Source organism: Neofelis nebulosa, chromosome 6 (genome assembly GCF_028018385.1).
Source record: "Neofelis nebulosa isolate mNeoNeb1 chromosome 6, mNeoNeb1.pri, whole genome shotgun sequence".
In the NCBI taxonomy this organism is placed as follows: Eukaryota; Metazoa; Chordata; class Mammalia; order Carnivora; family Felidae; genus Neofelis; species Neofelis nebulosa.
The window spans coordinates 41,446,877-41,470,459 of NC_080787.1; the positions used below are offsets into that span (position 1 = coordinate 41,446,877).

The 23,583-nt window shown below is 39.0% G+C and overlaps 1 protein-coding gene across 4 annotated transcripts in view; it reads right to left on the reverse strand.

The window, feature by feature from the left end:
- The window catches only part of KIF6 (kinesin family member 6), a 388,723-nt gene that overhangs the window by 247,699 nt on the left and 117,441 nt on the right, over positions 1-23,583 (reverse strand). For all 4 annotated transcript variants that reach the window (XM_058733812.1, XM_058733811.1, XM_058733813.1 and 1 more), the window contains 3 exons: positions 13,526-13,732; positions 5,001-5,144; positions 3,970-4,056 (listed from right to left, as the gene is read on the reverse strand). In XM_058733812.1, the coding sequence (XP_058589795.1) occupies positions 3,970-4,056; positions 5,001-5,144; positions 13,526-13,732 (438 nt within the window). The remainder of the gene's footprint in view (positions 1-3,969; positions 4,057-5,000; positions 5,145-13,525; positions 13,733-23,583) is intronic.

Here is a 23,583-nt window from a genome sequence, read left to right on the forward strand (position 1 = left end):
AGTATAATGCTTCCGATATGCTGATCTTATTCCTTCTAACATTTCACCTTTAAAATGTTTGCTCTAGCTTTCGGTTGATACCCTTAATCACTTGAAGGATGTTCACTGATATTCATAGTTTGACGAGTCTTTTCAAACTATGGATGAATGTTTAATGTTATCAAATACTTTTTCTGCATCTAGTAATGTGATAATATAATTTTTCTCTTTTAAACTGTGAATATGGTAAGTCACCTTAATTCATGTGACTTTTTTTTCCGCATGAACTACTTCCAATGTACAAAAAGACATAAAGTATACCTTATAAATCCACTAGTTAGTGTAAGTAAATACCTATATACCTACTACTTAGCTTAAGAAATAAAACATTACTCTTTTGAAGCCCAAGTCTCTGTATAGCCTTCCCTAAATGAATTCCCTGTTACCATTACCTGAAATTTGGTGTTTATTTTTCCCATGGCTCTTATTCTTTTACTATACATTAACATGTTTTCTAATGATAGATTACCTTTAAATTCCCAAAATAAACCCAACTAGCTCATGATACCATATATCATATTAATAATATATGGTCGTAATGCAAATTCCCTAAAACAAAAATTAGCAGGCTGAATTCAATTTATACTCTTCCTTCAATATTCGACCAACTTAAAAAAACATCGAGTCTGGTCCATCCTTCTTTCCTTCCTGTCTTTTTTTTCTCCCTTCCTCCATCACTTCTCTCCTTCTTCTTTCTCTTTTTCTGTTTTTCTTTCTCTCCTTTTGGTAGCTTTGTTATTATTGAATCTAGTCATTAGTCATACATCTATTCATGCTTTTTTAATGCTTCTTGCATTAGTTTCAGTGTGATATTTTTGTAGGACATTGTCTATTTTGTTTGTTTCCAAATTTACAGCCATAAAGTCACTCAAAATACTTTTATTATTATTTTAAGATATCTACTGTGCCTATAGGTAAGTCCTCTTTTCATTGCAAATATTGTATCAATTTCTGCCTTCTTTATTCTTGTCTTCATTAATCTTTCCTGAGATTTGTTCATTTTATCATTAGATTAAAAATCAACTTCTGGGGTTTGTTGCTCTTCTCCACTGTATCTCCGCTTTGGGTTTTGTTTTCACTCATTTCCACACTTTTATTTCTGTCTTTCTACTGTTTTGGATTTATTTTTCTCACTCATTTATCTGACTTCTTGGCTTGGGGTCTACCAGACCAAGGGAGTTTGTAAATTTGAACTTCAAACCCACGTGTAGCAGAGCATTAGGATTTCAAATTTTCAGAGAAACCGTATTTTGCTCCACCTAAAGTTCAGGCTAAGGCAGACAAGCTTCACTAGCATCTCCCTATGTCAGTGGACAGATTTTTTTGCCCCTTTCTGGTTCCCCTTTTCACTTGTTTTATGTTGGGAAGCAGACAGGGTGTCACGGGTTCATCATCTGTCTTCCAAGGTTCCGGGGCTTCAACTCTGATGCTTTTCTTACAATCCCCTTCACCTCTTCTACTCCAGGACAACTGCAGCCTCAACTTTGTTTCTGGGCCCTGGAGAATCCCCTTATTTACTTCATTCAACTTCAGACATATATGTCAAACGTGCCTGTCGAATTTTATATCGGTGGGTTTCAGATTATCTCTGCCACATCAACTAGACCTGATGTTCCAAAGAACATGGTGACTGAGTATTTTGAACACATCAGTGCTCCTGGAATTTCATTTAAATGCACAGGATTGAGTGGGTTTTGGTTGTTTGCTCCTTTTCAAAAACATGCTTGGAATCATCAAGCTCTGCAGAGTGAAAATCCTTAGACAGGAACTATGTGAGTCATTCATTTGTATTCGAACCTCCCCTCCCCCCACCTCCTGCTCCACTAAATTAATATTGATGCCATATTTTCTACATCTGCTAAGGCTTTCAAAGTCAAATCTAACAACCAAATTATCTTCTGTTACTGAACAGAAATCTCAAAACTAAGCCAACTTTTCATGATTTTGGATTAGTACAGTCACATCTCGCATCAAATTAGTGTAGAAACTTTGGAATGAGAGCCTTCCTTAGAAGATTTGGGGCCATGCCCAGTCACCACAGACTCTGGCCTGCTTACAATTCTTTTATCATATTGTCTCCCTGAGGTATTAATACTTGTAAAGAAAGCAAGTCAAATCCTTGATGATCCTGCTCTCAGAGGGCTGGCTTCCTGTGTGCCATTGGATTTTGACAGTAAGATATTGGAAATCCCATCCAAGTTGTGTTTTAGGTGGTTTTGAGGACAAATTTGTAATTGTCACTTGTGCTTCAGAAAAGCTCTGTACATAAAGTAATGAACAGTAATGTCAGTTCTAGAAGCCATTAAAGAGGCCAGGAGATAATACTTGTCAATTACCAGATGAATTCTGCATCAGGAAGACCTCAACATTTGTTCAATTATCAGCTATCAGCTTTGATTCGGGTTTCTCTTTTCGTTAAGCTTCTCACAAGCCCTACATCAAACACATGATAATGTTCATCTTTTTTTTCACATTCTTCAAGTTCCTTCAAAGAAAAGTCTCTCTTTGTTTTTTAAAAACTTAAAGAAAAAGACCCTCTAGTGTCTAATGTGTTTATTTTCCTTCAATTATGCACTAATTTTTGTCTTTGGGCTAATAGCTCATTCCTGTCTTTCTCACGCTGCTCAGTGATGCTACCGGGCTGCTTGCTGGAGAAGGAGGGATGGTAGAAGAATTCATCTTACAAGTTCCATTTCACTTGACTCATGCCTTTGAATTCTGACTCCTTCTTTCAGCGGGGGGAGGGGGGAGGTCTTGTGTTATGCTGTTGTTTCACCAGGGCCTGTGCTAGAAAGAGACCCTACCTCACCCATTTGGTTTCTCCAGAGGAGATTTCCATAAGGGCAGCTTAAGTTCCTGAGGGGAGGAGAGTAAAACAAATAACCTCATTATTCCTGTTACCTCTTTACCTCTACACTTTAATGCAATGACTTCAGGGGAGACAGGGCGCACAATCCAAAGGAAATAATTAATATGGGTAACAGTGAATTTGAGAAGGGCTTTTTTTTTTTTTTAGAATTTGAGAAATTTGTAAATGAGGCGCTGTTGGTAAGATTTCACCATCTTTTTATAACGCATCCTGCTAAGCTTATGCCAGCTTCTGTTCTAGAGAAAATTGTAAGAGCTGAGTGATTTGAAAAGTAATATAATCTTAATTTGGGAATGTACAAAACTGAAATATTCTATTTCAACATCTTCAATGTTGGCATAAGTTGATTCCATGTTGTATTTCGTTCAGAGAAGACTAACAAAATAAAGAGAAAACATCTGCATTTAAAATGAGGATCTGAGTCATGTAACTTGCAAATATTTTTGCTTTAAAAAAGCACTTTGATAAAGCAGGACTCATTGCTATAAAACTAGAAGCTTGGCTATTTTTCCACGGACCAAACCCATGATGATTTTTTTTTTAAATCTCTAAATAACAGGACAGTTATGCAAAATATGGTTCTACTTAATAACCATTAGAACTTCTTCTCTGTTAGCTTTTATAAAAGATGGCCTATTATTATTATCTCTAGAAAGTTAAACTGATGTTTTCTGAAAGGCCACCAGCTGCATGTAAATATAAGCGGATGTGACTGCATCATACACATCCTCGGGACTCACTGCACATCTTGGGAGCAGACTGATGGGACTGCAGGTGGCAGGCCCTTGAGTCAGACCATCTGCACCTGAATCCTGGCTCTGCTGCTTATGGCGCTGTGACTCTACACAAGTTATTTACCATTTCTGTGCCTCAGTTTTGTCATCCGTCAAGCGGGGATGGAGTTAACATCTACTTGTAAGGTTGTCATCAGAATTAAATAAATTAATACAGTTCCAACACTTAGAACACTGCCTGGAACAGAGGACGTGCTCCTCTAGTTTTGCTCATCTATGATATACTTTTTTCTTTTTTTTTAACATAGTAAGTTAAAAGTGGCTTACCAATCTGGGATCGATTTCTTCATTGAGAACAGCTTCATTCTTTATGAGAGCCACTCGTTGTGCAAATCTGCAGGTAGATATAGACTCCTAAGGAAGCAACATAACTCCTTAAAATGCTATGACTTTGAGAGATAAAACTTAAGTTTTGTTCACAGAAGAAAGACGCACACCTAAAGAGTGATATGTATAAAACACAATGAGGAATCAGTCTTCCAAATTAGGAAGCTTTGCTTTAGAACATTATTTTAATAAAAACTTTAATAAAAATTTTATTTTGGCTTAATAATATGATCAATGCCCAAACTGTGGGAGATCGTGAGGTCCTGAGTGGCGACTGGTATGTTTTTTTCAACTATTGATCTATTCAACCAGAAAACTACATATACAAATCATAATCATAGCAGGTACTATTATAATTCACAAACATGAAAGACTATAAAATAAACATTTGTTAACAGACCAAAGAGAGAGGCTTTTCAAGGCATCTTAGCATGCACTTAGGGCTTGGCCTTGTTTTGAAAGACACCCTGCCACTTCCTGCTTTCCTCTGGGAGAAAAATCTAGACCCTGGGCATTCAACTGAAATGTGTAAAACGCCAAGCTGACTCTAAAGCAACCCAGGAAAGCCAGTCAGAAGCCAGCCCCTGACAAAACGGCCTGTGCAATGCGCTCAGCGACACATCCAGGGACACCTCTTGGAGGTGCTTCCAAGGTATCTCAGTTTTCAGGAGCAAAACGGAACAGAAGCTAATGAGTCTCTTCTCTCGTGTCTTCCAGCCAACATTACTAACCCACCAGCAGGCTTCCCAAAACCCGTGTATGAGCCTTCTTCCCACCATCCTGTGCTGTGTGAAGTCCATTCTCAAAGGGGATGATTAAAATGCCGGCAAACAAACCAAAGCTATGAACTCTGCAGGGTATTTGTGTCTGAAAGCAGCTGAAAAGATGGAAACCCACCCAGGACCTTCAACTCCATCTCATAAACTAGCAACAGAAACTCAGACTGAGATCCCCAGAAGGAACCAACATACGTCGATATTCCTTTTCTCTAAAGAGAGTGTTGCAATCATGGTCGTCATGCAGTTCCCTCCCAGACTGTCTCTTAGGACACTGGTCATCATGGAGTTCCTGTAGGGAATGTGGGAACGGTGTTTTTCTGAAAGAGCAATGATCACCTGTGGCACAGTAGAAAAATAATGGCATTAGATTAGCAGAAAATGCACATTTGACAGTCAACTAAGCCGCAACTACAGTGAAAATACAAACAGAAATCACAACAATGCAGGGTGACATCTAAAACTTGGGCTCAGAATAAATATCTTTACAATATTTGGTATAATAATGGTGGAAGCAGAGGGAAGTAAACTTAGCAAAAACATACCACCGTGAATGCTGTAATTTTTGGACAGATGATATAACTTGGTACAGAACAGGGTATGTTATTATCCTGTTTTCAGCCATTGGAAAATTTATATAAAAACTCAAGAGTAGGGACACCTGGGTGGCTCAGTTGGTTAAGCGTCTGACTCTTTTTTTTATTTAAAATTTTTTTTTTTTTTTCAACGTGTTTTATTTATTTTTGGGACAGAGAGAGACAGAGCATGAACGGGGGAGGGGCAGAGAGAGAGGGAGACAGAATCGGAAACAGGCTCCAGGCTCCGAGCCATCAGCCCAGAGCCTGACGCGGGGCTCGAACTCACTGACCGCGAGATCGTGACCTGGCTGAAGTCGGACGCTTAACCGACTGCGCCACCCAGGCGCCCCAAGCGTCTGACTCTTGATTCCAGCTCAGGTCAAGATCTCACGGTTCCATGAGATCAAGCCCAGTGCCAGACTCTGCACGCTGATAGTGCAAAGGTTGTTTGGGATTCTCTCTTTCCCTATCTCTCAGCCCCTCTCCTGCTCGTGCTCTCTCACTCTTTCTCAAAAACTAAATAAACATTTTTTTAAAAAAATCTCAAGAGTACATCATGCCAGATTTTTAAAATCCTACCAAAATCGATTGATATGACCCATCTTCAAGGTAGAAGAGGCAGAACAGTATATTAGAACTATGAGATGGCAGGGGTTAGTGGTAGAGACCTGAGAATTGGGTGCCACATTGTTCAGGTCTGACATCCTAGCCTTACTAGGACAGGTCACTCAACATCTCTGCCTCAATCTCCTCAACTATAAAACAAAGGATAGTATCTCCCTCATAGGAAGCTGGCATGATTTAGAGTTAAAATCTGTACAATTTAGAGTAAAAATGTACAAACTGCTTTAAGAAGTACCCCCCGCTCATAAGAAGTGCTCTATATGTGTTTGCTACCATTGTAAGTGATGGGGGAAGTTTATGTTGGTTCTGAGTCTCGTTCATCTTACTTTTCGCAAGTGTGTTAGGTACTTAATGAGAAGGAACTAGCTGGATGAAAGGCTGCTGTGGGGGTTCCCAAAGGAAGCCACCAGGGGTTCGGGGTTTTCCTGGAAAGACGAACCCAGTGCTAGATGCCCATCCCAAGCATCAGGAATAAGTCACGCACAGATGTGACTTGAAGGGCATCACCAGGCCCTGACTCTCGAAAATACTTCTGCCAACACCTGTCACTGTTCTGATCCTCCCCACTCTCAGGTGTGTAATTCCCACCAACAGAACCTCTTCTACTCCCTTGGTTTACAAAACAAGATTGTTTTTGAGGGCTGTTTGGAGCAAAAACACAAACGACCACTGGATCTCACTTTATTTTGCTGACCACACATTTTACTGCAAACCAGGTATCCTGTGATATTTCTCTCAATAATTACTTCTCCACTCTCAGAAATGAGGCCTTCACATCTTATCCTTTTGTTTCAAACCTCCACATGGCCTCCTCTCCCTGCCTTTAGTCTGAGCTGATGGCCACACACCTTCCATTAGAAGTGAGCAGCCTAGGGCGCCTGGGTAACGCACTTGGTTAAAGAGTCCAGCTCTTGGTTTCTGCTCAGGTCATGATCTCATGGTTTTATGGATTCAAGCCCTACATCAGGCTCTGCACTGGCAGCACAGAGTCTGCTTGGGATTCTCTCTCCCTCTCTCACTCTGCCCCTTCCCCATGCATGCTGTCTCTATTTCTCTCAAGATAAATAAATAAACTTGGAAAAAAAAAAAAAAGAAGGACCTAGTCTCTCTTACGACTCAACTTTCCACAAGAGACCTAGCTCCATCAAGAGGACACCCTAGTGTGGAACTGGGAGGTGAGTCATGAGAGGTGGTGGCCACAGGAGGAAGATCAGATTTGTAGGACAATGTGGTGGCAAAGGCATCTGGTTTCTTTGAGGCAGCTGCAGGAACTTTCTGGAATCCAGGACTTAATGCCCTGAGTGCCAACTGGGGTAATGGTAATGTTTTGCAGAGCAGTTCAGTGGCGTGGTTGGATGTGTCTCCTGTTTGCTCTGCTCCTAGCTGGATAGTATCCAAGTCCAGCTCTCAACTTTTCTTGAGGCTCTTTATGTTTAATAAACTCTACACTGCTTAAATTAGCTACAGTGGGTTTTCCAGTTCACAACTAAGAAATCTGACTAATACAACATGCACTTGACGCATTTACGTGAAATAAACGAACAAATAAATGAGTAGACTAATTAGCTTCACCTAGGAAGACAGTGCGAGGGTCAATAGTATGCAACGAGATTTGGCAGAACTGAGTTTGATATAATTGGAAAGGAAGTGGGGAACATGGCAGACCCAAATCTGAGTGGCAAGACGGTAGGTAGTAGGGGACACTGAGCAGAACTCCAAAGCCTCAGAGCCAAGAGGACAAATGAAATATCTATAACAAGCAAGGCAGGCCCAAATATCAAACACCAGACCAAACAGGGAGGGGTTGGTGGGACGGATGTGTGGAGAGGGTGGCATTATTAATTATGAATCATAATTAAGTATCTAACGGTATTGTAAGTACTTTGAAATTTTTTCATAAAACACTATTTTTTTCCTGTCACTATTTTTTTCCTGTTTCAGGAAATAACATCTCTTCTATTCAACAGCTTGATGAAACTTAGATGATATGAAAGAGAATACGCTTATTAAATTTCCTGTTGGTATTCAGGTAAATGGAGTTTTTAACTTGCTTTTGGTTGCAATGACAGAAAATGTACAAACTGGATTTAATCCTAAGGGAGATGTATTGGCCCATGTGCAATAGGAAAGTTTTAAGGAAAGGGCAGTGCTACCACCGAGGACTTAGTTTTCACCAGTATCTGCTCTACCTTCTATGTTATAGAAGTCTGCCTCTCTTCATGGCCACCAGATGGCTGACCAATGTTCTTATTTATAACTGATGTGATAAAGTTCTCTAATTATTAAACATACATTCTGAGCTTTCCTAGGGACAAACCTGGGTCATGGGCCCATCCCTGAACCAATCACTCTAGCCAAGGTCCCACCTAGCCTACACTAGTCAAGGTCTACTCCTAGAGCTGGGATGGGCCCCTGGCTGCTACTCCTGCAATGAGTGTTATAGAGGCAATCCCAATGTCCTTTCCAGAAAGGCCTCTAAAATTGTTCAAGAGAATAATTAAAATTCAAAATGGGATTACGGATTGGAAAGCATGGTCTTTAAAAATGGGGGAAATGAAAGCAGTGCATAATAAAAGAAAGAACCCAGGACTCAGAGGCAGAAACCAGCTGCACACTTGTGTGATTTTAGGCGAATCTCTTACCTTTATTAGTCTCTATTTCCTCACTTGTAAAAGTGGGATTAGAATGCCTGCCTATCTCACAAAAATGTTTTAAAGATGCATAGAGATAGTTTCTGGAATAGTAAAACAAAAAGTACCCCGTGTTTGCAGGGGTGTCCAGGCTATGTTCCTTATGATCCCTTTGGACACTTGCTACAGCCATATAAATCCAGTTCTGGACCATTTCTCTCCAAGAGGGATCTTCTCAGCTCTAAAGGAGTTTGGGGATACCATAACAAGCCCAGACCCCTTGGAGCAGATACAGATCTTCAGAGTGACCCAGAAATGGCTGGTATTTGTGAGAGAGGCAAAGGTAGATTATTCTTTGTGGGGCAGCTTTGGGCTCTCTGAATTCAGCAGGAACCAAATGATCCGCATGGCACAGGGTAAGGAAGTGGTATACAACCTGGATTCTTTTTTTTTTTTTTTTTTAGTGTCTACTTCCATTGGGATTTCATGTACAAATACAACAATGTGTTCCTGAAGGCATTCTTTAAGCAACAAAGAGTGGAAACTCACATTATATTTAACAGTATCTCCAACTATCTTGAAACTATGCCTAAAATCAATAACTCAGATTGCTATTTAATGAGTTAAAGAGATTTTCCTTTAAAGAGCTCAGAAGCACATGGAAAATTAGCCTCTGAAAACTGACAATGATTTGGAGCGGTTACAACTGGCACTGGCACCATTAGTTTTCCTCCTGAACACACATATTTAGTGGAAGCCAAATGGAAACGAAAACTCTGGGGAAGTCCCACTAATGGGGGGTAACTGGCTGAAGGTGACCCTGATTCTGATTTCTGTAGAGGCAGAGAGCAAACACTCTGTTCCCAGTGGTTTTTCACTTGATGTTTGGGCTGATAGAGACCGAGGGTCACACCAGGGGCACTTGGTGAGGCTTATGGTTAGAACAAATACGTATATCCCCTTCCTTCTCTTCCACAGACTTAATTTCTAGGGCCAAGATGTACCCTGTTATTGTGGCTTAAAATGTTTTCGAGGAGACTTTTTGGAAAGAGGACTGCATACACAAGGAAATTTCCAAAACCAACAATGTTCTGACAAACAGAAATTTATTTACTTATGAGCACAATAAGGTGCATTCAACTCAGAAAGGTTGTGCCCTGTGAGCAGGTGTAAGGTCCATAATTATGGCCAGAAGGGCAGTGACGGTTCTTCATGGAATTTCTATAAGTAGTGTGGGATAATAAATGTAAGAGAGGTTACCGAATTGTCCTAGGACATCTCCATATATATAGATATATATAAAATAAGATGGAGAAGATATAATTAATTACAAACATTTACCTGAATTTCTAATAGAGCATTTATCTGACTATATGTAAGGATTTTTTTTTTTTGAAAGAATGAGAGTGCGCACACGTGAGTGGGGGAGGGGCACAGGGAGAGGGAGAGGGAGAGAGAGAGAGAGAGAGAGAGAGAGACAGAAAGAGAGAGAATCTCAAGCAGGTTCCACTGTGGAACCAGCGCAGAGCCCAACTGTGGGGCTTTATCCCACAACCCTGGGATCATGACCTAAGCCAAAATTAAGAGTCAGACACTCAACCGACTGAGCCATCCAGGCACCCTGTAAGGATCTGTTTATTTGCTTTGCTCCTTCACTGGATAACACGATAGCATAGACTATCTTCTCACCCATGCATTTATCCCCATTGCCTAACATAACTTGTAGCACTTCATGGACACTTAATCATAATTTGTTGAATGAATGAGTGAATGAATGAATGAAGTGAGTTAAACTAAATTGTGTTACACGTCCGGTCTCGTTAGCCCCATAATCAAGTCCAACATAAAGAAAACCTGTGTACAAAAGTCCTGTTATTTCATTAATGGTATCTGCCTGCCTCTTTTTATTATTCCTATTCCCCTGTACTCCTTGGATCTCTCTCACTTATCTCTTTCTGTGTGAAATTCCAAAATTTCTCTACTACCCACCTATTCTTCTCTAGCCGCAACTCCTAGATTTATTCAACTGCACACATCTATGTCCACATACTCCAGTTTCCTACATTTGTGTCCCTCTTCACTCTCGGGCTAACCTTCCCCTTTTTCTCTCTCCCTTGTCTTATGCTATAACCTCCACGAAGACACTTGTGGATCAGTGTAAGCAGTTAACAGCTGGAGTGACACATTGGGTGAATATGAAACAGATTATTTACATTCTGAAAGCCAAAGGTCAACAACATGTGAATGTCACTGCAGCTCTGGGTCAATCGAGCCCCTGTACTGGAGCAAAGGGCTAACGGACTCCAAGTTCCCACTGCCTGCCATACACTAACCCCAGCCCTGCCTGGTTCCCTCCTACTCATTCTTTGAATCTTTGCTTAATATCAGCCCTGAAAGAACTTTCATTCCCTCCACCTTTCTCAGTTGAAGTCCGATCCCCCATTACAAGCTTTCCTCACCCCTTGGCCTTTTTCTGCACAACTCACCTGGACTAAAACCAAGTATTCAATGACTATTTATTCCATGCACATCTCCCTGCACCAGCCCATGAGACCTCTGGGGCAAGGACCGTTTCTACTTTGCTTGGCACTATGCTCCAGTGCCTGGCACAGTCCTCAGCATGCTCTTGCTCCTTGTAAATGTTTAAGTACATAAATTCGTTATACAGGAAACCAAATGCACAGAGCCACCAAGACCACTCACATGAGGCTGATGTTATAAGAATCCTGAAGAGAAGAGATGTGGGGAGAGAAATAGTTCTAATGACAAGTAGCAGCTTACAGAGGTTGTGCTAAAATGAGAGGATTAGGGGCAGAATGTTTTCGTTGAGTGGTAACAATTGGTGGAAATTCTGATTCAACTAATGAATATAATTTTGTATGAACAGATGGGCATAATGGGAATTAAAGCCAACAGTGCTACCAACTGAAACAACTAGGTATATTTCTTTTTTTTTTTTTTTTTTTTTTTTTTTAAATTTTTTTTTTCAACGTTTTTTATTTATTTTTGGGACAGAGAGAGACAGAGCATGAATGGGGGAGGGGCAGAGAGAGAGGGAGACACAGAATCGGAAACAGGCTCCAGGCTCTGAGCCATCAGCCCAGAGCCTGACGCGGGGCTCGAACTCACAGACCGCGAGATCGTGACCTGGCTGAAGTCGGACGCTTAACCGACTGCGCCACCCAGGTGCCCCGGTATATTTCTTTGAAATAAAGCACTTTGAATGTAGTCCGTTATGTTTTTATATCAATGTTTTGTAAGTGTCCTATTAAGTAAATGCTCTGTTAAAGTAAAAGTAGTGTGTAATATTTGAGTAAGGAAGAGCTAGGGAAGCCTGAATCTTGTCAGAAACACTAAAATTGATCTGAACACCGGGCAGGTCATTAATCTCTGGGTGCTGCATTACGGGGGTTTATTTGGTTAGAGCCTAACTGCATGTACCTTGTTCAGATACAACTCCCTTAGGTTTCTCTCAATCTGCTTTTTCAGCCAACTTGACCATTAGAAAGCATTTACCATCAGGACAATATCAGTCTCAAAAAGGGGGGAGGGGGTGTTTCTGTTTGTTTTTTCAAATCTTTTAGCCTCCAACACTCATTAGCAAGTCCTTCTGCCTTGCCAATATAGTCTGCACTTCTCTACTCCAGGTTTTAATCATGCTTCTCTTTTTTTTTTTTTCTGAGAATTTGGAAGTAGTTGCCATCTTTAACATTCAACTCACAGCACTTCACTCACAGAGCTGAAAGAAACTTGAGAAATGATCCAATTCAATATGCTCATTTTAAGGGGTGAGGATTTTTTTCTGGAAAATTTATTTGGCTAAATTCAGATGAGCTCTCTTATCACCTGGAGTCAAAATCAGAAATAAAAAACAGAGCACACACTGGGGTAGATCGTAGTAAACTTGGGGTAGGGGTCGGGAGGACAGGTAAAGCAAAGAGAACCATTGCAGGATCACAATCACGAACTCAAGTCACCAGAAGCCAAAAAAGATATCAGTCATCTCTAAATTATGTTCCTATAACTAAGCCACAAGCCTGAAAAGATAGGCCACAGGAGGCCATTTATAACCTATTTTCACACCCATTACAAACTTTACAGTAAAAACAATAAGGTATAGTATGAAAACAGATGGGCCTTGTAGCCAGGCAATTCAAGATTCTACTCCTCATCTTACTGCTAGCTGGTAATCTTGGGAAGGCCTCAGGAAGATCTGAGTTTTAAAATCTACAAGATGGAAATAACTAATACCTTACATTGTAGGGCTGTTGTAAGGTTTAAATGAAATGGTATATACAAAATGCTACCCCAATGTTCACAGCAGCATTATTCACAATAGCCAAAAGGTAGCAACAACTGAAGCATCCGTCGATGGATGAACAGATAAACAAGACATGGCATGTACATACAATGAAACATTTCTCAGCTTTGAACAGGAACAGAATTCAAATACATGCTACAGCATATGAGGGACTTTGAAGACATTATGCTAAGGGAAATAAACCCAGGCAGAAAAGGACAAATATTGTACATTCCACTTATATGAGTATCTAGAATAGGCAAGTTCATAGAGACAGGGAGTAGAACAGAGGTTACCAGATACTGGAAGCATAAGGAAATGGAGAATTACTACTTAATAAGTACAGAGTTTCTGTTTGGGGTCATGAAAAAAGTTCTGGAAATGGATGGCGGTGATGGATGCACAACACTGTGAATGTACATAACGACACAGAATTGAATACTTAAAATGATTAAAATTATGAAGTTTATGTTATGTATATTTTACCACAATAAAAGAGGAAAACAAAAAACAAAAATGTTAGCTGAGTGCCTAGTAAAGTGTGTCAGCAAATGGTAGATATAGTTAATCCCGTTGTGCCCATTTTACCTGTTCTAAGTAATGAAGGGACAAGTTGATGTACTTGGCCTCTGTTAGAAGTTGGCCTCCCACTCCAGTCTTTGCAACTCGCTCTGAACCAGCCAGGTCAACCAAGTGAAGTTTGGCATGGCGGACGGTCGCAGATCCTGGCTCCTTGCTTGATAAGTGAATAGAGAAAATGCAGTGGGAACGAGTTGAAGCTTGGTTCATTGGAGTCTACAAAAAAGGAATTGCAAAACAAAATCAATGTGAACAATGAGCATTTTCACAGAATCTCAAAAAATTTAAATTTATGTTTCTGATGGTATGACACTTCCAATGAAGCCAGTGCTGTCCAATGCAACAAAAACACTTGTAGCTGAGACCTCTTAAAGTCAGTTATACTTAATGTATTGTTTCCGGAAAGACTGACAACAGATGTGGATGGGTTGATTCAGAAAGTGAGGAAAGAGTTTGAATAAGGTAAAGCTTGGGTCTACTTACTAATATGATAACTTAATTTCATTACATGACCACAGTTCCCACCTTAATCTTGGCTAGCCATACTGCAGATGCTCAATGTGAACATCATGGGGAAAAAGGTGAGAATGGGTGCACTGGGAGAATTCATTACACACTTGTAATAAACACAACCAACAGACAAGGATGCCCAGTATCACTGCTACTACCCAACAGTAAACAGGGGGTCCCAGCCAACGCAGTAAACAAGAAAATGAAATACAAGTCATCGTGACAGGAAAAGAAGAGATGAAAACATCATTATCTGCAGAAAATATGGTAGTCTACAAAGAAAATGCAGGAACATCTATAAACTGTTAAAAACTAAGTTAAAAACTAAGAAGTTTAGCAGGGTTGCTGGATGAAAGATCAACATGCCAAATTAAAGAAGTTCTAATAACCAGCAATAATTAATCAGGAAGTATAATATTACTTATAATGGTAACAAAGACAATGAAATAATGGGGGATTAATCTTATAAAAAAGTGTGATTTGTAGGGAAAATGATAAAATAATATTAAGAGATACAAAAAGAAAACCTAAATAAAAGGTGTCCTAGATATTAATGTACCATGTCATAGATGGGAAAACTAAAAATGAATCTGTATATTAATTTCTCTATATTAACGTACATAACCAATGCAATTGAAATAAAAATACCACATGTTATGTTTGTGGAACAGGGCAAATTAATTCTAAAAAACAGACGGAGCAAATATAAAAAAAATAACAGAAACAATTCTGTGAAAGAAGCACAAGAGAGGGGAGCATGTCCTGCTATACATCAAGGTATATCATAATGCCATAGTAATTAAAACAGTGTGGTATTGCTGCAGGAACAGATAATGAGATCAGGGAAACATGCTGGGCTCATTTAGAAACTCTGGATAGGACAGAAGTGACCTCACACCATAATGGAGAAAAAACAGACTAATTAACAAATGGTGCTGGAATAACTGGCTACCCATCTTGAAAAAAATAAATTTAGGTTGCTTCTCACACTTGATACACAAATAAATTCCAAAATGTATTAAAGACTTAGGTGTAAAATAACACAATTTTAACATTCATATAAGAAAATATGGAAGCATATCAGGACCAATTCAAGGCAGTCATGGATCTTTTATGATAAGATATTAAACACAAAAATGAATTAATTGAAAGTATTTGACCAAATTATCCAAAATTAAAGAACTTCTGGGTGATAAAATCTACCACAGAGTTGGAAGGCTGGGAGTTGATGTTTGCAATCCATATAGCTAACAAAAGATTAATGCTTGAAATAAAGAACCTCCACACATCGATAAGAAAAAGGCAACTCCAGGGGCGCCTGGGTGGCGCAGTCGGTTAAGCGTCCGACTTCAGCCAGGTCACGATCTCGCGGTCTGTGAGTTCGAGCCCCGTGTCAGGCTCTGGGCTGATGGCTCGGAGCCTGGAGCCTGTTTCCGATTCTGTGTCTCCCTCTCTCTCTGCCCCTCCCCCGTTCATGCTCTGTCTCTCTCTGTCCCAAAAATAAATAAAAAACGTTGAAAAAAAAAATTAAAAAAAAAGAAAGAAAAAGGCAACTCCGAAAAAAAATGAGCAAAGGATATGAACAGGCAACCCATAGAGAGGAAACCTAAAAATGGTTAATTAGTGTTTGAAAAAAAATGCTCCAACTCACAAATAGCCAGGACAAACAATTAGAGCCATCATGATAAAGTATTTCATTCACCTCTATCAGACTGGAAACTTTTAGAAAATGGAGTCTAACAAAACAAGATTTGTAAAGATACAAGGAAACAAGAACATTTATATACTGCTGGGAGGAATATAAAGAACCTCTTTATGAGAGCAATTTGACAATATGTGGTAAGGTTGCAGATGGATATAACCCACAACCCAGCAACAGACTCCGAGGTGTATTCCTGGAGAGAAGTCTGGAACAAGTCTCACTGGGAGAGAGTGAAAAGGGGTGATTGGTATGCACACATATGGGCATTCATGCTTGGGTATAGCAAGAAATTGGCACAAGATGTACACCCTAAATGAAAATCTGTGGTAGAAATGAATGAACTTGGATAATTCAAACTACAGGGAAGTCAAAATGAAGCACCTTTTGGATAGATTGACAGATGGGTTTCTGAACTGCTGATGAGAAATAGCATGTTAAAGAATGATGTAAACTTCGATGATCAAAAGGATATCTATGACAGAACTCAGGTGCTCAAAAAGAAGTATCACCTAAAAATTTCATTCATGGCTCTAGAACTTAGGTCATTAAAGTATAAAAATATGGACTGGAAGAACACAGCAAATTAATGCTAATGGTTGCCTCTGTGAGGGATACAAAGCAAAAAGGCCACAAGAGGACTTCAGTTGTATCTGTAATACCCTATTTATTTAAAATTAGCAGAAGCGGGCTCTTGGGTGGCTCAGTCAGTCAAGCATCCAACTTTGGCTCAGGCCATGATTTCATGGTCCCTGAGTTTGAGCCCCGCATCGGGCTCTGTACTGACAGCTCAGAGCATGGAGCCTGCTTCGGATTCTGTGTCTCCCTCTCTCTCTGCCCCTCCTTTGCTTGCGCTCTCTCTCTCTCTCTCTCTCTCTCTCTCTCTCTCAAAAATAAACATTAAAAAAATTTTTTGTAATTATCAGAAGCAAATTCTGATACCTAAAAATAAAATTTACCTAACAGTATTCCAAATGACTGTTCATGTGAGTAAGTGTGCGCAGCTCCCCACCCCTGCAAAATGGGATTTAACAAAAGAATTTCCATATGGATGCACACGTATTCAGAGAGGGTAACACACTCGGATGCTATTTTAACTCAAAATTCCTTCTGCAAATCTGAGTTCTTGATATCCACCATTGTTGATTTACACCAACTACCAAAATACACAGATGTCAAAATCTTGGCATTGTGTTGGTGATGATGATGTAGCTAGTGAGTTAAATAGGCTGAAAATGTGACCCATTACTCGTTGCCACAATAACCATACTCAGATCTGGCCAGTGTGTGATTTTGCATGCTGAAGTGGACCAGCAAATAACTGTGCCTGTAAAACCGCAAACTCAAATTTAGAACCTAAGTTGAGGTGTTTCGAAAGTGACTGGAAGTTATTTGCAGAACTTAAACATGGGTTTCATGTCACTGTTATATTCGCCCAACAATAAATCCTACAGTACTGGAACAAAAGTCAAATCGACAATCGATAGAAATAAATAACACAGAGACTCTCCCTGACATCTGTCTTCAGCTTCCAAATGGATCCACTGCAGACACAATAAAATGTGGCCCATTAGCGAATAATGGAAGAGTGTACCGATTTCAAAGGAATGTGAGATTTACATCAAATTAAGTTGTATTTCTGGAGTCTGTAATTAAAATGCAGTAATATGCTGTAGGAGTCCATGCCTACAATTTTGTAACTTCCCATAAATATTTCCTGCATGAAGTAGTAGTTGGTGTCCTCTTAGCTAAAATTTTCTTAAACCTCAGAAAACATTCTTTATGTGTAGCTGTTTAAGTGTGATCGAATGTGCTGGTGTCTGCTCTGTGTTTATTTAAGGGTGTCTATATGTCTCACAGGCATGCCCCTACATTTGTCCTTTTAAAGGTAAAATCGTATTAAAACATTTCTGAAACTGCCTAAGAACAGATGGCACCATTTAGGCAGATTCATTCAAATTTAAGTGCACATTTTAAACAAATGTGCTCTTGGCACTAGAGACTATGTCTTTGGAAAAATGTTAGTGATGATTAATCATCTGCATGCAGAGAGCTTTCACATTTCATATCAGTCTGTGGATACAGCTCTGTGTTAGGCAGCACAAAGACTAGAAGGAAAATAAGACATGGAACTTGCCCTCAAGAAATTTATAATCTAGCTCAAGAGCTAAAGACAAAACAAGTGAAATGAGAGGGAATGCTGAGAAAAAGGCAAATTTGCAATACAGAAAGGGGTCTGTTCTCAGAACTGAGCATGCTGACCCTCTAGGTAATACCTAAGAATACTAATCATCCCCTCATCCTGGAGGCTCTCTACCCACCCTGCCCCTCCTGGGTTTCTAGAATCTACACTGTCCTGGCACTTTCTCTCTAACTGCTCTGTCTCCTTTTCCTTTACTGGACGCTTTTCTCCCCAGTCCCAAAAACACGCAGGTCCCAAGCTATGGTCATGATATTTCTTCCCCTTGGAAAGGTCTTCGTCGATAGGTCTGATTATCACTGAATAGATACTGTAGTGTAGTTTAAAAGTCACAGATCAATGGTCTTAGAATGTGGTATTGAAACACCCGGTTTCAAGTCCTGGTTCCGTCACTTACTGGTGTTGAAATATTAAGCAAATTGACATAATTTTGGTTCTTGTGTCTTTGTAATCCCTATAATAAGGCTTGCTTTGCTGCAAAGAGCTATACTGAGTGTGGAAGTGGCCCATGAACTGTGAAAGGTCATATAAATGTCCATTCCTGTTGATATTCACTCTATTCAGATGCCTCCCATATCCTTATTTCCAACCACAGTTTCTCTGTGCACTAGATTAGAATGTCTACTGATAACTGCCACTAAAATGCCTTGCCAGCATCTTAAACCTAATGCTCCCCAAAATAAGCTCATCACTTTCCCTCATTCTGTGTCCCACACATGGACGTCCAGTCCATTCCTCTTGAATTTACTTCTACTTCTATCTCCAAATATCCTTGATCTCTCCTCTGGGTCATGACATTCTCTCCTTATTAGTCTCCCCAAATTTACTCGTCTCCTCCAATTGTTCTCCACGTTGTAGAATAATATTTTTAAAAAACATATTTGATTACATCAGTTCTACCTATATTTCTGAATTAAACTATCACATCACTAAGACTAAATATCTCTAGTTCCTTCAAGTGTGTTCCTCAAAATATTTTTTTTAATATGGCAGGCACTCTGACGCTCTGAATTGCATATATTCTTTCTAGTGTAGACTAACCACAGCAGAGGACACTGGAATCCAGGCAATCTAAATCTAGAGTTGCCCGTAACTAGCACATGAAGTGTCCTATCATGTTTGCTCCACCCTTTTACCCATGATATGAAATTTGTTTGGGAAACACACACACATACACAAACATTTATTTGATGACTGACCTGTATTTGATTAGTTTTTACCCCAAGTTACAATCACTTGAGATAATTATGGAACTTTTTTCTTTCAATTTTTTGCTATCTACAAATGAAAGTATCCTCATCCAAATAATTTGTAAGAATTAATAAGGCAGAACAACATTCCATGAACACTCCTACTCTCTACTCTGTTAGGAAACAGTTATGGGTATTTTCCAATTGGCTTTAATCCAAGCACTTTCATATACCTTCAATTTCTCTGTATATCCCCAAGGATACTTTTGAGAGACTTTATTAAATAAATTGGATCTATTTGATCTATGAGTTTTTGTAACCTTATCAAAAAAGTGAATAGAATTTAAGATGAATCAATGTTGACTCTTTCCTAATTGCTTACTGATCATTATTTAAGAATGCTTTACCAGATTCTTGTCTTAGGGCTTAGTATCAAAAATATTAACTTGCCATTTTCCAAATATATTTTCTTTCTTGGAAAATAAGAAAGTATATGGCTTTCTTTAATGGGGTAAAAGTCTAAAAACCCAGGATCACTGGTCCCTTATAGATTCATCATAACAAGTTCCATTGGGAAGGTTACATCCTCTAGCAAATGCTTTCCACTTCCTTCTTCCTCCCACCTAGATTCTGAGCTCCTTGAGGCTGTCTTATTCATCATTGTAACCCTAACATAATACAGCATAATAGTGTTCAAAAATACTTGTTTAATTGCTGACCTTATTCATTTCTAGCTTTCTGGAAGCTCTATGGCATGCTCCATAATTTCTAAAAAATCTCCATATCATTCCAAGACCACATCTGCAAACTCCTTTTCCCCCCCAAATTCTTTAAGTCCATGGAATTCATTTAAGTCTAAAAATTAGAATTATTTGAAAAAGTAAGATCGACTCAAGTCTCCCTACCCATTGTGCCTGATTCCAGAGATCTCCCACTACCCTCTACATCTTCAACTGCCTTTTCTCTTACCTAGAATGTCCTCTTGCTGGTCAAGTATTGCCTATCATTTCTGACTGGGAAATGTATGTCCTCTTCCTCCTCCAAAATAAACCTACTCAAAATTAAATTACCTCCACGAATTCTCTTGGACGATTCACAAATGGCATTAGCTATTGTGTTCAAAAAGGACATTTAACATTTGTGTGTAGAGTAGAAGATCATTAATATTCAAACTCTGGAAAAATCCAAATGATGGATTTTTCCAAATGGATTTTTAAATGTTTAGCATTTTAAAAATTATGACATAATATGAATAAATTTGCTACAGGGGCAGAGAGGGGTAATGGTGTGATCTATCAGGCCTCAGATGAGTGTTTGGTGGCCAGCCCACTTTGCATGATGTAATTATAAAAGGTACACATTATAAAAGGTGACTCAAAAGTGACCCTGTCAGACAATAGTGACTTCAAACTTTTATACAAAAGGGGCTTGGAACAGCAACGTGGCTGTGGATGGTACTTGCAACGGCTTTGGCAGAGCACTTTACATAATATAGCATCAAATCAAGAAAACACCACATGCCTACACTGAAGACTGAAATTCCTTCTCCTACAGCCCTCCAAGCCATTTACTGGCACTGGCTGGCCTACCACTCTCAGAAACTATTTCATAAGTTTAAAAATCTCATATTTCACTGCATAAGAATCATTTTCTACAAAGCAGGACATATTCGGAGGCTGACAGAAAATTTTGCAAAGCGATGGTATAGTGGCAAGAATTGGTGAACATCTTCAAAAGGCTGTTCAGTCATCTTCCCTTATGGATTCTGCAGATACACAACAACCAAGCCTGGTGCTCGATGATTTCAGAACACATATTCTTTTGCAGTTGTTGTTATACAAAGTCTTATTGGCAGATCAACAAGGATTCCCTGTGAATTGAAATGTTCACCTTTTTTTTTTTTTCATTATTTCACAACAGGGTGTGTGTGGGAGGGGCAGTTATGTGTGTGTGTGTGTGTGTGTGTGTGTGTGTGTGTGTGTGGCTATTTTCGAGATTGAACATTTTGATTTTAGGGCCAAAAATTGATAAGTGAAAAATGGTTTTTGTGTTTACGTAATATACTATTACGTTTTGGGTAAATTTTTTTCTTTTAGTCAATCTCATGTTTTCAATCAATTTTAAAGTAACTACACATAATACAGCCCACAATGATTTGAATAATCTCTTTAAATTACATATAACATTTTCTAGGATCCTTTGAATGCTTTGTTATCTCTTGCCATATCTTATAGTCCATTCCTATGTACCAAATTCTTTTTTTCAATGACTCTCCTATTTTGGGGTGAAATATCTCAACAAGAATTTCCACTACACTAGATTAGGTCTGGTGAAGAAAATCTCTTAGACTGAACAGAGTGTATAATGTATACTCTTGAGATTCTTTAAAATAAACCAGCAAAGAACAAAAACAGCACCACAGAAGCCGTAATCCAGATTTCCACTCCAATTCTCCTGGTCTGATAACACTTTCTAACCCGATAGCCTAACTGATTTCTTCCTCTGCTCATTTATTCTATCTGAATTGAAGACTGAAAATAATAACTTCTATGTGTTTTCTGGGCTACCCCAGCCTTCAGGTTAAAACTCACCCTTAAGTGATTCCCTAACCTTCCCACCATTGGCTAAATGATTCCATATCCAATTCCTCCCGTAGCACATGGGTTATCAGGAGGCCCACCACACCCTTGATGTACACCAACCCAGCCTGGAAGTGAGAACTGACCAAACCGAGTGGTGGATCATGTGACACTAAAAACACCTGCCTTGATTCTTCCTGAGGCTGTTTCAGAACACACTGCTTAGCAGCAAAATATCCCCAATTAGATAACCTTCAATTGGAATTAATAATTCTAAACTCCTTGTTTTTCTTTCTGATTTTTCTCTTTATAAGATACGTGGCTTTTAGAAAAGTAGTCAAAATCATTTTCTCTAGTTGCAGGATTTCTAGGCCCAGCATATTGTCAAGGTAGTTTTGTAAAAGAGAAAAATAGATTAGGCACATCAGTTCTGTGTAAAATTCAAAAGCAAGCTTTGGAGTAACCTGGAATATATAATAAGAATTTTCTAGCAAGTATGATTCACCTTTCTGATATCCTATTATATTTTATTATATATCTCTCCTAACAAGTCTGTGATCAATTTGATGTGGTTTTTTTTTTTTTTTTTTTTCACATCCTGTAAGATCTACTAGGGTGACTTAATTTTAGGAAAACTAAATGTCAGAATTAGGGATTAGGGATGGCTCTTTTTCTGCTGGATGTCAGAATTCAGAAGATTGCCTCTCTGCGGGTCACTTCTTCAGGATTTGACAAATGAAAGTCAAGTGCATTTATATCAAAAGCTAAGTATGTTAAAATTGGCCCATTTGCAAACTGAGAAGGAATTTTACCCATATCTTCACTCAGTTATGTCCAACTATCATCTCTGTTTATCATCCTTGAACGAGCTATCATCACATAATCACCAAAGTAAAGGTTTGTTCTCTGAACAATGGAAATTATATGACCCCAAATGTTGCCCCGGCCTCCCCCATTTTTTTTTTTACTTGACTGTGAGAAGAATCATAACAAAATTGATTCTTCAATGGCAACAAGTAACTTATTGCCGTTATCTAGCACATTTTTCACCTTTTACATTGAGTTTAACTTTTTTTTTTCTTTTTTCCTTTTAAAATTCAGCCTGGCTTAACAATTTCCACATGTGACCATACACAGAACTGGAACAACAATATTATGGGCTAAAAAGTCTAATGATCTCATGAACTGACAGCAGCTCAGAGGGTTTGTCTTTAGGGAAAACCTATTCTGAACACATTACACAGCTCAAGATTATAGGTAACCTGAAAATACCCTTCACTATCCTCTGTACAGACAAGATCAGTACTGAACTCAGAACTCAGATATACTTTCGTATAATTTTATTCTTATGAAAGAAGTTTATCCCGTCAGATTGATGGTGATAACTCTCAATGCAACGTTTCAGGTCGGACATCAAGATCAAACAGACAGGAATTCAGGGACAATGTCATTTACGGTAGAGATGCTGAAGGAAGAACTCTAAAAGCACAGAAAGCTACTATTAGAAACATTATTTCTCTCTGCTTTATAGTCCAATCATATTTTTTCCGTATTTTGAAGATTATGCAGTTCTTTCTATGGCCATGAAGATCTCAGTTGCTGTTACAACTGGCAACACTCCAAATGGCATACCCCAACCTAGTAAAAGTACTTGTTGAAGGTTTTTGGTGGTTTGTAAGACCCCTGTCTCCTCCCTCCTAGCTGGAACCATTATAAGGATTGGATACAAAAGTTAGCTTGCCAGAAAAAAAAAAAAAAAAAAAAAAACCTATCAGCGAGAAATGCTGTAAGAATAGCTTCTGTGCTTAAAGCTACAGCCAAAATTGACATCCTGCCAGTTTCTCCCTTGTGTATTCCTGACTTGTTAGATAAGCCAAAAGCAATCTGAG